We start from the raw sequence: 17,203 nt of genomic DNA, 5'->3' as shown, positions 1-17,203 counted from the left end.
ATTCGCAGGACGGGCACACTGGCCAGTCTCTCACCCCAGTCAGACTCTAATCCAGATATGCCACGAGTAATGTAGCCAGGCCCCTGGGCAACGTCAAGCAGTGCCCTCAAGAGTCTGCTGGGCAAATGCTTCCTTCTCCCGTAGAAAGGGACACGAGGCCAAAGGCAGGGCAGACAGCGAGCTGACCTGAGCCAGTGACAAGCTACTGCAGGAACCGTCAGGCCTAGAACCATGCCCTCGAGCCCGCCCATCACGGCCACGGTGCACGCACGTGTAGCTAGCCTTGGAGACCTTGCAGGCGAGCTGCAGCACTCCGCTGCCCAGAAGCGCTATTTCAGCTCACTCTTGTTCTCCTATTTCTGTCACTCCCCAGCCTTGAAGCTGGACATTAAACGAGCCTACGGTTCCTGGCGGGTTGTGACAGCTACACGTGACTAGCAGAAAGCTCTGAAATTCGAACCCCACAGAACCTACCAACTTTTCTTTACACTCTGGCATTCATGAGAAAAATGATAGGGAGGGTAAAGGGTTTATTGGCATGAAGTTGGATAGCGCACAGACAACAGAGGTCCTTGCACACGGGCGTGTGCACACGCGCACACACACACGTGCACGCATGCACACGCACACACACACACAGTGTTTCTTTATGAAAGCAGTCCAGACTACAGAAAACAAGAAGATTCTAGATCAGAATAAAAAAAAAAAAAAGAGAGCCAGCGTTCCCCTATAACAGCTGAGGACCAATCCTTCACCGGCAGGAACAGTCCCCCTCTCCTTAAATGCCTTTAGATCTGTTCTGTTGCAATGCCTGACATATTTAATATGCACAGTAAAATTAAAGTAATCGATAACTTCATATTAACCTGTACAGGGCTGGCAGCCACAAAATAACTGTCCAGCATTTACTTTATTCAGCATGATTTAAAAAAATAACAGCTCCTTAAAGGTCAGTGATTTCCAAGCCCACCTGACCCTGGGCTGTGGCTGCAGCACCCCCAGTGCGGGTGCCCGCCCGTCTCAGCACTCGGCACTCTCCAGAGCATGGGGAGCGAACTACTGCACTGGAAAAAGAGTGCTGTGGAGTCCCCAGCTTAGTTTCATCCCCTGTGCTAAATGGATCCAGCAAGAGATTAAAGACAATTAATTATCCACTTTCTGCCTCCAGTAATGAGCTTTGGTATCTGAGGTTCAATGCTAACCGTGAAAATCAATTCCTCCGCAACGCGGCCCGCTGCACACCCCAAAAGGCATGCTTGCAGTAAACCTCTCTGAGGGGAGAGCCTAGTGTAACAAAGATATGCACGTGTATTCAGATCTTGCTAGGACAATGGCGGCTGGAAGCTATTCTCCAAAGGTCAGGAGATTTCAGAGCCTTCACAATCAGATTTCAGGTGTTGAACCTAGTGAATGGAAGGAAGTTTGCTTAGAAACTTGTGCAAACAGCCCTTCTTTTGTACCGGCTTGAAGTGGAGCTTTTGAAATAAAATGGCTGGCCTTGAGCTTTTAAACTTAGGCACTGAGTGGGAGCTGACGCCATCATCTTACAGCTGCTTACACAAGGGGGGGGGGAATTTTCAATATAAAACTCCCCACCCTCACCCCAATTAGCTCCACCGCCAACGTGTGCTGTGGGAATATGATTATTTGCATTTCTAATAGGTTTTACTGTGTATCAGCTGTTACGCTTAGTGTTTCTCCACTGGAAACTATTGCTTGACCTTTAAGCAGTGCATGGTTTCTGTTGATTCGACCCTCAAGGATATGTTTGCAAGCCAGTGCAAGGCGGGGTGTACACACTGCCCGGGCTGTTCTGACAGTGAGGAGAACTATCCGATCCTAGACTCTACAGCACACCACAACACTGGCAGGAACCAAAACAGCTTCACTTTATTTTAAAATGAGATTGAAGTTAATTAAAAAAAAGAATCGGATACTTTAAATCTCAGCATTATTCAAAGACAACATTAAAAATTTTGCCTTAAAATACAGGTGTTCTGTGGGAGTGGGGGAGACAATGTGGGGAGGCTAAAGATTTCCCTTTCACACAGACTGACTAAATAACGAGTGGAAATCTGCCCTGGCTTTTCACAGGAAGGAAAATACCCGATTATGAGTGAAAAGCTACTGTCAGAGAAAGTAGAAATCCACATGGAGAGGTGCTATGAAACAAAATGCTGATCGGAGAGGGCGTTTTGCCCAACAGTCAGACACAGTGGGACTGATTCATCCCTGATGTACTGGAGATCCCCAAGGATGAGTTCAGCCCACTGTGCCTGCAAACAGCGGGAGATGCTACAGAACTCGCGCCAATATTCCAAGCAGTAACCCCTTTGCCACGTCGGTTTTGATCAGACCACACTACCTCAAGGCTTAAGAAGCAGCAGAGTAGAAATAGCTGTCTAACCCTAAAGACCATAAATTATACACAAGTGGCCAACAATTCATATCTTGAAATAGTTACCAACTGTCTAGCCCACCACCTGCTGCTAATGAACGGAGTAATGACCAATTACCCCTTCCCTCTCTGGCTAGAAGAAAAATGCTTTTGGTTTTGCTTCCAATGTCACTCACAAACAAACAAACAGGATGTTTAATGCAAAGGGAAGGGTTTGTGTGCACGCCCCTCAAAAGGCTGCTGAAAGCTACTTTATGTGCATGAAGGTGGTTTCCTTTCTGCTACAGTACAAGTGCTTGTGCATCAAGTATAAAATGCAAGCCTTCAAATCACACAGACTAGCTTTTTTATTTATTTGTTTAAAAATGATAAATAAGGCACTGTACTTTTAACTAAAACTGCCTGGTTCCAAGCTTAAAACCCAAGGAACATTCGAATTGCAGGAACTTCCCTCCTCAACAGTGGAGACAGACAGCTCTCCTCTCTGTCTGAGACACACCTTCTGACGCCTAAAATCACGGGTGTAATCCTTTAGCTGTGGATTTTTAAAGGCTTGCTACAGCTTATAAAAGCAGCTTTAGTTAATGCATGATCAAGGGTTACTACTGTACAACAGGTTTACATGGCTGCCATTCTCTTGGTTATTCTGCATCCAGTCGTGTTCGCTTGCTGTGTGCACAGTCAACTTTTGCCCTTAACTTTCTCTTGCCCTGGGACGTGCTGCTCTCTTGAATTTTCTTCATAGACCTTGTCAGAGTTTTCCCACTGCTGGGCTTCTGATCGGCTGCTTTCTGTGACCTGGTAGAGGGCTCCCCCCTCGGTTTCGGCTTTGCAGATTTTGTGAGCCCTTCCTGGCTGGGCGGGGCTGCAGCTCTTTTGACGGGGTTCTCTTTGACTTTCGGGATGGGGAGCCTGCCTTTGCCAAGCTGCCTTTTTGGGACTCTCTTCTCTTTCGAAGATACCTTTTTCTCGAGCTTATTGCTTCTTTCCATGGCAGCCTGCTTTCTGGTAGCAGGAGCTTTCGGGGGAACCTCGGAATGTTTTACTTTGCTGCCCTTTGTAGCTGGAAGGCGGTCTTTACTGGAGGGGCGAGACAGCTCTGGTACAGTGCTCTTCTCCCGCACCGTTCTCTTCTTTCTGCCTGGCTGAGGGTCAGCTTTGGGCAAGGAGTCCTCCTGGGACCTGCTTTTCCCTTTTCTTCCCTTCACTGCTGCTTCCGCTCGCATGGACTTAGCAGGAAACACATCTGCTTTGACTTGCAAGGCCAGCTTTGGAGACATCAGTGGGTTGATGCAGACACTCTTCCGGCTTTGCTTACTTTCCACTGAAGGATGATCAGCTGTACTGTCTCCCTTTCTCTCATTCTTTGTCAGGCGGTGCTGGGCTCGCAGTTTGCCCCTCAGATTGGAGTATTTCCGCAGGATCCTAGTGCTGGCCTGCGTTGGCAGACTTGGAGGGGGCTGCATGTTTCTGTCTTCACCAGCTTCTTCTGAGCTAGCCTCACAAGCAGGCATCTGGTTGGGACTGGCAGCTTCCCCGGGCTCCGTACTGTCAGCGTTCTCCCGAAGCCTGGCCCATAACTTTTGATTCTTCAAGTTATTTTTAGCAGGGGTAGTTGCAGCAAATTTCTTGAGGTGTTTTTTTAAGCGTTCAGCTTGCAGCGAGCTGGGATACAGGCTGGAAGAGCAATACTTCTGCAGGGGGATCTTGATGGGGGGAACGTCTCCTGGGAGACGGGTATTGAGTTTCTTCACAATGACTAGTGACCTGGTTTCAGTTGTCTCCAAGAACCACCGGCAAATGTTGGACAACTTGAAGGCTTTCATAAACAGCATCTGGACAGGGGAAAGCTTTTGAACTTCAAGAGCTGCTCTACATTTCCGGGTTCTTTTCTTGCTTTTCCAAATCTCTTTCAGCTTGTCAGCTTTGTTCTTTGCTTTGGGGGCTGGCTGTGCTTCTTTTTCCAGCTGAATCCATCCTTTCTGAACTTTCACATACTGGGCATTAAAGTCAGCAATAAGTTCCTGATTCTCTTCCTCAGCACACCACTCCACAAACTTTGGTTTGTCCTCAGCCACTGTGTCCACCTCCTTCAAACCTATGGGGTCTTTGTTCCCTGAACTGCGTTCTTCCTTCTGGTTTTGATTTGCTTGTAAAACTTCCATTCCTGGAATATTCTTTTTTGCAGTGTCCACAGGGATAGGGGTGTGTCTCAAGTTGTAAACTGGGTGGGCCAACTTTTTATGCTTCCAAGTCTTTGACGGGATGTGTTTGCTTCCACTTTTACTGCTGGGACCTGTAGGCGAATCAGTCGGATCTGTATACTGTACCTTTCCAGCATCTACAGCATTGTCTGGGTTCTCCACATCACTTGGTTTCTCATCCGATTGCTCTCCATCCTGTACACCTGTTCCACTTTCCCTAGGAAGGAGAACACTTCTCTTATCAGAATTAGCCTCTACACAGATCTCAAGCATCTCCCCTGACTTACTATGGCTGGCGTTAGCAGGGGGGGCATCTTTCGATGACCCTTCTCTCTCTGCTGCACCATCTTTTGCCAACATGCTTTTGTAAGTTTGCCTAGTAGTAATGCCATTTTCGTCTCCTCCCTGCTGCATGGGCTCTCTCTCCAGGACAGTCCCAGTGCCTGGGCCCTGGATGTTCTTCAGCAGTGTTTTGTGGAAGCAATCCTTTGGGAAGCACACGGATGCTGCTCCATCAAGGTGCACCTCCCTCCTAAAACGCTTTGCACCGGGACTTTTAGAAAGCTTAATCTGAAGACAAGGAAGCTGCAGAGAGGTGGAAGAACCGGACTTTTCAGCTCTGCCTTCTGTGGGTGGCTGGAATTGCTGGCTGCGGAGACGCCGGTCTGATGCTACATGCACTCTCCTGCCTTTCTTTTGCTTCTTCTCTGGGTTTTCTTTGGACAAGACGGTCCCCTTGCCATCCGTTTCTGAAGTGTCAGGTCCTGGTGGCATTTCGCCATTGCCGTTCTCTCTCTCACACAGCCTGCTGCTATCTGGTGCAATCTCGCCTGCCAAGATTCCACTGAGCTCTGCAATAGTCGGCATGGTCTCCCCTGGCTCAGGTGGGCCTTCCTGCATCTCCCTGACGTCAGCTTCTGGGTCAGCAGGAATGCTTTTGGTCACATCAGCAGGCTGCAAGCTAGCAGGGGGGTCGGCCTCCAAACTAGCAGGGGGCTCAGCCTCCAAACTAGCAGGGGGCTGCATGGGAGGATCCAGGTTCATGCTGGCAGGGGGCGTGGCAGGAAGCGCCAGGTCTGTACTAGTTGGGGGCTCTCCAGGAAGTGCCCCAGCCAGCTCCAGGTCTAGTCCAGCAGGAGGCTCAGGGTCCATGCTGGAAGGAGGCTCTGTATGGTGCACCAAGTCTGCACCGGTAGGAAGCACTAGGTCCACGGTGGTAGGAAGCTGCAAAGGAGGAGTGGGGTCCAGGCTGGCAGGAGGCGCCGGAATAGCTTGTATTTCTGAGCATGGAGAAGCTTCCTCCCTACTAGCAGCTTCTGGCGGAGAAAGAGATGTCAAATCTGCAGCCTCCCTGCTGCTGTCTTCTGTGGGCCCACAGCCCCCAGAGAGGTCAGCACCGCTGTTAGGTTGCTGGAGAACATTAGCCTCCACGTCTTCCAGCGGCTGGCACATCCTCTCCTCACTTCCTTCAGCAGCAGAGGGGCCGACGGCTAGAGCAGTGTCAGGGCAGGAGGGAGCAGACAGAGCCAGCAGTGGCTCAGTGTAAGCAGCTTCTCTTGACTTCAGTGAGCCGCCCTCGCTGGGCTCCTTTTCTGCTCTCTCGTTAGCTTCTCTGCTGGGGGGAGCCCCTTTGGACAGGAGCCTGAGGGAAGCTCTTTTGTCAGCCTCTTGGGCTGCCTCTGAAGGCTCACCTCCAGAGAGCGCCGGGCTCTGCTTAGAGCTCACTAATGCTTCCGTCCTCAGGGCCGGACCATTTCCTCTCTCTTCCACTCGGGAGCTTCTCACCAGTGTGCGGACAGTTGGCAGCTCGCAGCACTCACCATTGAAATAATACCCACGGGTGCTCTTCCGAGCTGTCCTCCGGGACGACACTGACCGCTGGCTCTCCAGGTGGCATTCAGTTATTGGCTGGCTGATATAGACAACGTCACATTGGTTGTCATAGTCATTTATTCTCAGTCCCGACGCCCTTTTGTTCTTCCGAGCTGTTTTGACGGACGAGGACCCTGTTTTAGCTCTTGAGCGCCCACTGGAGGCTTTGTGTATCACTGGCACTGGTGCAGGGGCCATCCACCCGTCTTTGGAACGCTCACATGGATTCTTGTCGCCAGGGTGTGTGTAGAAGCCCCCCTTAGTCTTTCCCAGGGTATGGAGATGGTTTTCTTGCTTTGGTCTTGCATCTTCTTCGTTTGTTTCTAAATCCTGGTGCAAAGATGCTTTGGAGCTGCACTGTAAAGCGTTCTCTTTGTCAGCTCTTCTAGGAGAGTTCACTGGAAACCCTGAATCCCAATCCTCTTCTGGTAAAGCTTTGAAAGAGTTCTTCTGAGGTCCCAGGCAGCTCTCTGAGCTGTCCTCACTGCCGTTCACATGGGCCACTTTTACAGCAATGTAGCTGTCTGCTAAGCTCTTGCCTTGGATCTGGTCTTTGTCATCCTCACACTTTCTGACACCAGCCTCTTGCTCCTGTCCAGTGGTTTGTCCTTCCGGGCTCCTGGTGCCAGGGTGGAAGTGCAGGGAGGAAGAGTTCGAAGTGGTGAGGTATCCTTGGGTGGAACTATCCTTTGGACTAACAGAACTAGTTCTAGTAGCGGAGAGTTCAGAGAAGTCTCTTTTGAAAGCAGGACTGAAATTCTCCGTTCTGTCCATGGATTTCACCTCTGCGTGCTGCTCCAAGGGTTGCCCTGCCGCACGCAGAGGGCTATGAAGACCCACTGGGTCTCTGTCCGAGTCTGAGGAAGTAAGAGGCTTCAGTTCAGAACAGGGAGCAGACTTCTTCCAATTTTCAGTGCTTTGCTGGCTACAACCAGAGCTGCATGTAGCTGCATCCATGTTTTCGGATTCGGGTAACGGCCGGCCCTCGCAGTCTGGCTGTACTTCCGTGTATATGTCGTTTAGCACACGAATGAATTGCTTCTGGTGGTGTGTACACAGTCGGACCATAAACTTTTCCAGGGGAGACTTCGGCTGATTGTTAGGGTCTATTGCTATTGTCTCCGCTGTATCCTCACTAGAGAGACAAAGAGAGAAACAGTCAGCAAAGCAGAGGACAGAGAATTCGTGTTGTAAAACCTACAGAAACCCTTCTCCTCCCCCTTAGCAGTATATCTTCTCACATGGCAACTGGCCTTAGCACCCTTGATACTTAGCCAGGGGTGCACATAAAGCAATCCACTCAGGAAGGCAAAGTTTTATCTGTTTGCCAGAGAAAGGGGCCTATCACTATATGTTTGGCAGCTCACTCTGACCACTCGTGGAGATTGACACTTATCCTCCATGCACGTTCAGATCCAGACTTGCATTTCACTTTGGTCTGTCAGCTGGGACATTCCCCCCCACCCCCACTCCCACAATTGGAAAGGGAAGATTTCAAGTTGTGGCCATTCTGCAGGATGACGCCTGGACGAGGCCATGAACAAACCGACAAACACCAGCCTCCGAGACACCCTGCCCCACGGGCGAGTTCTCCACTGCAGCTCATTGCCATTGACAACCACCTTTGGTTTACTCCCATTGCATACACTTGCTGTGCCATTTACAGGGCTGCTGCCCAGCCCAAGAACCATGGACTTCTGGGGCCCTACGGCTGGATGATCATCGTCCTACCCGCTCCTCTTGTCTCGAGCCATCTCTAAGATGGCGGTGACCATACTTACCTGCTGCACAGAGGCAACTCGTTAGGATTAATCAGGGGTGAGGTTAAGGACTCATTAATGTTTGTCCTAGTCTTTGACAGTGTAGTATTAAAGCCATGCTAGTTCCCAATTACAGCTCTTTGAATTTCCACCCATTCCTTCGAATGAGCCTGGTCTCCAGCACATCTCCGGGGTCAGATGCGAGGGGCAGTGGCCTATAGTTCCTTTGTTAACATCTTTCTCCCTTTTAAAAGCTAGAAGTAACAAGTCGCCCCCCAGCCTTCCGGCAGCTGGTCTGACACCAAGGACAGATGTGCCCATGCGCTAATGGAGGCATCAGATCCTCTGCAATCCCTTTGCATTCGGGTATTAACTGTCTGGGCTAGATGATAGTTTGGTGGACACAATCCAAGGGGTGGCTACAAACCTCTTAGCCCCTTTGGTCCTCCCTGCACTAATGCCCCTCTGACATCTCTGCAGCTGCTCTCTGGACACAGGGAGAACGTCCCTGGAACGCTTGCTCTCACATCCGCCCTGGGGGCCCCTGGCTCAGACCCCTCTCACACGCTGTAGAGCTAGTAGGTTCTGTGCTGTCTGCAGCCACCCCCGGCTCCCTTCTCCTGGGAGTGCGGGGAGCATGGAGGAGGATGCTGAGGCAGAGCGAGGGCAGGTGACTTATAGAAGGAAGCACAGCAAGTCTCGGCAGAGCTGGGAGGAGAACCAGGACTCATGGCTTCAACCACTAGACAGTGCTGCATGTATGTAGCTCCAGCTGTTCTCCAGCACTGAGATAGGTTACCCCTATGCTAACCTGAGCAAGGTCACTTCTACTGCTAGCTGCCCTGCCCCAGACTAAGCAGAGGGTTGACTATCATTCCACGCACATGGCCCCCTGTATATACAGTTAGACCCTTTTGCTCCTTAGCCCACCATGTTTCAGTATCTCATTTTAGAACTCAGGATCATACCTAATGTGAGGAGCAGATTACCGCCCTCCCCCTGCCCGCTACTCAGGAGATCTTACACCATCCCCTGCAGCAGCTGTGCTGGCCACTGTCAGAGACATGACACTGGGCTAGAGGGACCTGGGGTCTGCTTCCATCTGCCTATGTTCCCGTACTCCCCCACCCCCTCCAGGGCGGGGTCCTCTCTGCAAGCTCTGGGAAGAGGGAACTGCTGGATTCCACTCAGCACACCTGCTGCGCCCTGGAGAATGCAGGTGCCTTTCCTGGGGAAGATCACACAGCTGTGCTTTTTTCACTACCCTGAAGGCTCCTCACATGGCTCCAAGGCGGAGCTGAGCACCACAGTGTGTAATGGGTAACACCCCTGCGAAGCTATCCCTGTGTTACAGACAGGCTAAGTGACAGGCCCAGCTGGGGTCACACCGGGAGCCTCTGGCAGAGCCGGGAAGTGAATCAGGGCCACTGGTGCCAGGCTAGTCCCGGCCTCTCTCTATCAGCCCCTGCCTGTTTGGAGGGCAAGGTGTGTTGTTATCCTGGACTCCCCACATTTAACCCCCTTCCCTCCCCACGGTCCAAGCTACAACCAAACCACATAGGCCTGTGACATAACGCCTGGGTTAAACTGGCTGGATCAGTACTTGCATGGGAGACCTCTAAGAGAATTCTGAAGTGAGGCTGGTGACGGGAGGCAGTCACTACAGACTAACCATCCCTGCATGGTGCTCAGGGGCTCGACTGCCCGGGATTGTTAACAACCCATGGAAAATGGATGGCCAAGCCCTCCCAGCCTGGCCAAATCACTCCCCAAGTTCCACCAACAATTTCAATTGGATCCGGGCTCTTCGCCGCCTCCTGTGTGAAACAATCAGTGTGGCTGCCAGACCGTGGCTGGGTTTCAGATCAGAGAAGGCTGCATAAGTCAGTCCTGTAAAATGCACCACACAGTGCCATTAGATGGGGGCAGGGGCTGGTTTTGACTAGCCCTCCTAAGTTCCATAGTATTAAAAATAAATAATAATAATAATGCCATTAGCTTCTCTCTTCTTCCTCATTCCCTTTTCATGCTAAATAAATAGCTCTGGTCTTTTTAATCCTCTCTCTTTAAGAAACTCCCCCACCATTCATTATTTTGTTACCGTTCCCAGCTCTTCTCTCTTTCTCCTGGATCCTGTTTTGGGCTGAGTGGTCACCACTCACTGCAGGATTCGAGGGAAGGGCAGAGAACAGTAATAATGGCTTCTCTGCAGAAAGTCCAGAGAAGAGCAACACAAATGATGGAAGGTCTAGAAAACATGACCTATGAGGGAAGACTGAAAAAACTGGGTTTGTTTAGTCTGGAGAAGAGAAGACTGAGAGGGGACACGAGAACAGGTTTCAAGTACATAAAAGGCTGTTACAAGGAGAAGGGAGAAAAATTGTTCTCGTTAACCTCTGAGGACAGGACGAGAAGCAATGGGCTTAAATTGCAGCCAGGGCGGTTTAGGTTGGAGCTTAGGAAAAACTTCCTAACTGTCAGGGTGGTTAAGCCCTGGAATAAATTGCCCAGGGGGGTTGTGGAATCTCCCTCACTGGAGATTTTTTAAGAGCAGGTTGGACAAACACCTGACAGGGATGGTCTAGATAGTACTTAGTCCTGCCATGAGTGCAGGGGACTGGACTAGACGACCTCTCAAAGTCCCTTCCAGACTTAGGATTCATACATGTTTCCTGTAATACATCCTAGAATTCTATTGCCGTTATTATATTTTCAATAATGCCCACAATGCACTTGGCCGCTTCTTGACATACATGAAGACAATGCTCCTGAACCAGAGAGCTTACAGACAGACAAAGGGTAGGAGATGGGGAAAGAAGAGATCAAGCTAGTAACTGGACATGTTAGAAAATACAGTATGTTACTAACACAATGGGTGTCTGGTCTATGTGAGAGAGCTCTGGAGAGCACTCCCCAGTGAGTATCACACAGTTACTTGTGGGTTCCTAGTCCCTTTTCTACAGCTACTAAACACTGGGTTGGTGTCTTCAGTGATCTCTCCCCAGGGACCCCTGGGGTCTGATCCAAAACCCACTGGAGTCTGTGCAAACACTCCCAATGGACTGCAAGTGCTAGATTCAAAGCCCTTTTGCACTCCCACCCTCAAGTGAGGCCAATCAATGTGGAAGCAGCTCACACTACTCTTCCCAGAATGCATGACTCTGCACTGGTCTAGGCTGGATTTCATCTGCCATCATGTTTCCTAGTTATCTCACTTTGTTAGATCCTTCTGAAGCTCCTCGCTCTCCTCCCTAGTCTCAGCCACCCCACAGAATCATTTCATTTACAAGTTCAGCATCTTACAACCCACCCCTTAAGAACATAAGAACAGACAGACTGGGCTAGGCCAATGGTTCATCTAGCCCAGGATCCTGTCTTCCAACAGTGGCCAGTGCCAGGTGCCCCACAGGGAATGAACAGAACAGGGAATCATCCAGTGACCCATCCCCTGTCACCCATTCCCAGCTTCTGGTAGTCAGAAGCTAGAGACACTCAGAGCATGGGGCTGCATCCCTGCTCACCCTGGCTAATAGCCATTGATGGACCTGTCCTCCAGGAACCGATCTGGTTCTTTTTTGAATCCACTTATAGTTTTGGCCTTCACAACATCCCCTGACAAACAGTTCCACAGGTTGGCTGTGCACTGTGTGGAGAAGCACTTCCTTGTGTTTGTTTTAAACCTGCTGCCTGTTAATGTCATTGGGTGACCCCTGGTTCATGTGTTATGAGGAGGAGTAAATCACCCTTCCTTATCTACTCTCTCCACACCAGTCATGATTGTATAGACCTCTATCAAATCCCCCCTTAGTCGTCTCTTTGCCTAGCTGAACAGTCTTAGTCTTTTCAATATCTCCTCACCCCTTCTTCCAGCTCTTTAATATATTTCAAAGAACTGATCCCTGGGCACCCCAGGATTAACCACTGGCTACTTTTTACTTCCCATTTCTCAGCCAGCTTTGAATTCATAATAAGCCTATCTCACACCCTGGTTACCAAGGGTCCTTACCAGGGTTTCGTGTAGGGCTTTAGCAAAGACTTTTGAAAGAATGACTTCATGACACTTAGTAGGTCTCCTTCAGCCACCGCTTTAGCTCCTTTAGAAAACATCTAACAGGTTAGAGAGGCATCATTTCCCTTTACAAGCGCCAGAGGTATCATTTTACTACACACAGTTTTACTCTCCTTTATCATTCTGCCTTCAGTGACTGTCTGAAAGGGGTTTGCTGACCCTGGTGAGAGACAGATTCCTGGGATCAACGTTCTAAAAGGTGCAGGTACAACATTGGCCTCTCTCCAGGTCTCTGTATAGGAACTGGTTTCCCTGCATGTCAGAGCAAATCCCTTATGCAGACTTGTCCCTCCCCCAGTCTGCAGAGTAACAATGGAGAAATCAAGCCTTAAACCCCAACTAGAGAGAGGAGAAGGTTGGTTTCAGCCTGACTGTTCAGAGAGAAGGGGCTCTGCAGTACTTACTCCAATTGAACGCTACTGCCATTTCACAAGGGAGAGGCGTGGGTTCTTTTACCTGTTTGAAAGCCCAGTTTCTGAGGATGGCAGCCATATTCAAGCAGTTGGCCAGCAATCTGGCCTGAATTTATAGCACACTCAGGGGCGTGGCTACCGACTAGCCCCACCTGTGTGACACACTCCTTTGCCTACTGTGGAATTAGCGAAGTATGCTCAAAAGAATGCTGGGATGATGGCGGATCAGGAAGTGGTTACAGTGGCAGAACAATGAACTTCTTCCTTGTTAGGATTGGTCGGGGGGGGGGTTAAAACAATGGTGTTTGTGAAGGAAGACCCTAGGCAGGTACAGGATTTATTTGGATCTGCTTGGTATAAGGAAAAGCATGTTGTGGTCTGAAGTTTCTTGCCAGGGACAAGGTTATGAGTCCTCAACGGCCAAATCTGGGAGCCCGAATCCTGGGAAAGGAAAGGTGGTGATTCTCCCCCGCTTTACGGTAACCTGGACTTGTGCAGTGAGTGTGCAAGGCAGGGGGTGGCATTTTACATCCCCTTTGCACAGTGTGAATAACTCTCTGGGCTGTAGGGTGGGGAAGCAGCAAGTCCACAGAGCCCACATTCTGCTTGCATCACTAAGATGGTACCAAGCTCCCATTCTTAACAGCTCACGGGGCATTTCTCTCTTCTTCTTTTGCGTAGTTTATTTTATTCCTGGTGTGCAGGCTGGGGGCCTGATTCTGATCTCATTTACACCCCCATAACTCAGCTGGCACCAGTGGGGTTCACTCCTAGTTCCATTAACTTGAAGATTTACAAGGGAGGAAAAACGTTTGCATTTTGTAAAGGAAATAAATAAAGGGGGGTGGTTTATCATCAATAAACTGACAGCCCCCCTCCCAAGCCACCGAGGGCCATTCAGCTGTTTCGGGGCATCCTTTGTTCAGAACTCTCCAGTTCAACACTTTCAGTCCTGGGGATTCCCTTCAATATCTCATCTCCAGCTGACCCATCCCCTCTTCAGCTGGAAACAGTAGTTCTGCCTCTGACTGTGCCTCAGCTCCCTGGGCTGCAAAGGGTGAACTCGGGTAGAGATCTCTCCATTACCTGCAGCAACATTCTCCTCTTCCTCAGAGCAGATCTATCAGGATAACTCGGTCTTTTGGGTTCCCCTATAGTTTTCAGTGCTGAGTGTAGGGTTATAGGCGTTACGGTGCAGATGAGTTGCAGGCTGCTACTTGCTTCCATTCTCGGGTCTACTGGGGACAGCGGCTCTCAGTAGTTTCCACATTACCTCGCTGCATTCCTCACTGATTTCTCTCTGTTTTGGCAGCACTGTGAACCATGGATGGTGCATGAAACAGACTGGGCATGTGACCCCCTCGGGATAAATGGTGTTTGGGGGGCTCTTTAAGGCACCCAGTGTCCTTTAGGCAGGTTATGTAGATTACTGCACAGAAATCATTCACCTGCTTCGTGTATGAAAAAGAAGGTGGATGGATGACTTGCTTACAGTGTATAGTATTCAGAGTAACAGCCGTGTTAGTCTGTATTCGCAAAAAGAAAGGGAGTACTTGTGGCACCTTAGAGACTAACCAATTTATTTATGCTCAAATAAATTGGTTAGTCTCTAAGATGCCACAAGTACTCCTTTTCTTTTTACAGTGTATAAATACCTTCCTGGGGGTATTAGAGGGCTCTTTCATCTAGCAGAGAAAGGCAGAACAAGAGGCAGGGGCTGGAAGCTGAAGCCAGGAACAATTAAGAATCCAGCACACATTTTTAACAGTGGAATGAACTCCCGAGGGAAGTGGCAGAGTCTCCACCTCTTGGTGGCTTCAGACCCAGACTGATGACTCTCTGGAAGACATGCATTAGCCAAACAAGTTAATGAGCTTAACACATGGGTAACGAGGTGGATTATAATGGCCTGTGTTACACAGGAGGTCAGATTAGATGATCTAATGGTCCCTGCTGGCCTTAACCCCTATGACCTTCTCTCCAGGATCTTTCCCCACTTGTCCTCTTTCCCTGGGGATGGAGCTCAGGGGTTTCCTACATGGATGCACACAAAGAATGTATCACCCTTTCAGGGCGGTCTCTGGAGAAGCTACCGATGAAGTGAGCTGTAGCTCACGAAAGCTTATGCTCAAATAAATTAGCTAGTCTCTAAGGTGCCACGAGTCCTCCTGTTCTTTTTATGGCCAGGGAGAGTCCCTGCTAATGCAGTTCTGCTGCCAGAGTACACAGTGACTGAGTATCTGCTGGGAACACGGGAGCTTCATGTGGATCTGCGAGGATCATCCTGTTTGGGGACAGGCCCCAGCCAGCTGGTCAGGAACTCAACAAGGGGATCTTCAGAGAGATTGACTCCGTGGGGGAAAGGGCTGCTCCAGCACTAAGATTACTAGTCTCACCCCAGAAAGTTACAGCAGTACCAGTGATTGCTGCCAGTCATTCCAGCTTTGAAGCCACTCACGCCGAGCTGTCACGAGACGTTTTCGTGACCCCTTCTTGCACACACTCCACTAGTTTACTGGTCTGCACCACCTCAATCCCTGCCTCGCTCTGCTGTCCCAGTCACACATACGGCTCCGCGCCCACTGCTGTGTACACAATTTCACGTGTGCACTGGGTAGCCCTAGTAGATTCCCTGGCCTGACCCAGATGCTATCAGCACCTACTAGCTTTCCCTGGGACAGCCCCCTTCTTTTCAGTTTGTCACTGAGGGTGGCAGAGAAATCCAGGGGCAGTAGCTGTTAGCTGTACAAATGCAGCTGTTGCTATGCAACAGTCATGGTGTAGCAATTAATGCTCAGCAAAATGGGCTGTGCTCTGAAGCAATTTGCATAGCTGCATGCTGTAATCCATTTGTTTGCATTGAGCCTCCACTGTTCTGTAGAGTTCACAATCATTCCTTCCCCAGCTCTCACAAAATCCAGGGGCTCTTACACAGGGTGAGGAGACATAAATGATCTAGCCCATAAAAGGCACTTATTTATTTCTCAGTAATAACTAGGGACTGCCCGGGTACAGAGCACGGCAGTGGAGGGCAGGGAGGAAACAACTGATTATCCGCAGTGCGCTCTGCAGCTCTGACGGGCTCTTCCTTTAACTCGTTTTGCCCTTGCCATTACTGCTTATGGAGTCACCCTGCTCCTCCGGATTTGTACACAGGATGCACATGGCTAGGGGCAGCCTCTTGCTGAAGGAGCCCAGGATCCTGTGTGTGTCTTCTGGGGACAGGGAGGAAGAGAAAGCGGGGAGGGGGGCAGTGAGAGGAGTGCGACTGTTTCACGCCAACCTACCTGGAACGCTGGTCTCCAAAAACCTGTCCATTGGCACCGCAATATTCCGATTTCCCACCCCACGAGTCTCTCTACTGAACGGGAAGCCTGGGTCTTTTTTTTTTTTTAAGCCCCGAGCATCAGTTGGCTAGATTATAAGTTTACAGGTATGTTTTGTACCTCAGAGGCACAAGAAGCAGCAGCAGAACAAAAGTTCAAGGCTAAGTGTTTCTGTTCCTTTCAGACCACTCTAAGCACCACGAGTATATAGTTCCTGAAAAGAAACAAAACATAGCTATAAACTTATAAAATCCAGCTGAGTATTTTACTGGGCAGACTTTCCCCCTCCCTCTTCTGCGATCATGCAGATGACTGTGATGGGCAGGAGCGCAAAATGAACTACACCCTGCCAAAGCAGGGAGGGGAGCGCATCCAACCACTCAAACCAACGGGGCAACAGGAATCTGCTTAACATTGGAGCCCTGCTTTGTATTTGAGTTGTGCAGGCAGCTTTGCCTTTAGAACACAATTAAAGGAACAGATGACACTGTTCAGGACTCACGAGTGCTACTATACCTGACCTGACTATTTCTACAGCGATGTATCAATCCAAGACACAGTAGTGTACTTTAAAGGTATTTACAAGCATTGTCATTGTAACCTGGGTTGAGATTCTGGTTGGGTCTACGTTTAAATGTTTTGCCTCCATAGCTACGGCAGTTAGGAGTGTGAAAAAACATAACAAAAAACCCTGCTAACCAACAGAGCTATGCTGGCAAAAGCCCTAGCGTACATGCAGTTACACCACCAAGAGAAGCCCTTTTGCCGGTATAGCTTATTTCATTCGGGAAAGTGGCATACGTTCTACCAACAAAAGAATTCTTTTGCACCCAGTATAAGCTGCATCTCCACTAGGCGGGTTTTTTGCTATAGCTTTTCTAGTGTATACAAGGCCTCAGTAATTAAGTTTGTTTTGGATGAACCAGTTTAGTTGTAACACATTTCAGTGCTCAGCATATGCTTTGAACTTAACGCTTCCCAGTAGAAGAGCGGGGTAGTTTACAGCTCTGTTGGTGCTGAGGTGATTCTGTCTGACTGCAGAGGAAACAGATGAGCAGTGCAGACTGAGGAGAAAGTGAGAGAATGTTTTCTTAACTTAAATTGAAAGCTTAAGTGCTGCAGAGCACAAGCAAAATAGCTACAGAAAAAGACCACAGGCCC

At 49.6% G+C, this 17,203-nt stretch overlaps 1 protein-coding gene across 1 annotated transcript; it reads right to left on the bottom strand.

The window, feature by feature from the left end:
* Positions 1 to 721: 721 nt before the first annotated feature.
* Positions 722 to 16,204, bottom strand: LOC141991231 (uncharacterized). Its single transcript, XM_074959505.1, has 2 exons — positions 16,004 to 16,204; positions 722 to 7,609 (listed from the first exon to the last, which is right to left on the bottom strand). Exon 2 carries the CDS (start codon positions 7,540 to 7,542, stop codon positions 3,040 to 3,042), a length of 4,503 nt encoding a protein of 1,500 aa, XP_074815606.1. The 5' UTR covers positions 7,543 to 7,609; positions 16,004 to 16,204; the 3' UTR covers positions 722 to 3,039.
* Positions 16,205 to 17,203: the final 999 nt, after the last annotated feature.

Source organism: Natator depressus, chromosome 7, assembly GCF_965152275.1.
Source record: "Natator depressus isolate rNatDep1 chromosome 7, rNatDep2.hap1, whole genome shotgun sequence".
NCBI classification, from domain to species: domain Eukaryota; kingdom Metazoa; phylum Chordata; order Testudines; family Cheloniidae; genus Natator; species Natator depressus.
The sequence above is the reverse complement of the archived record's forward strand: the minus strand, read 5'-3'. Positions and strand labels throughout refer to the sequence as shown.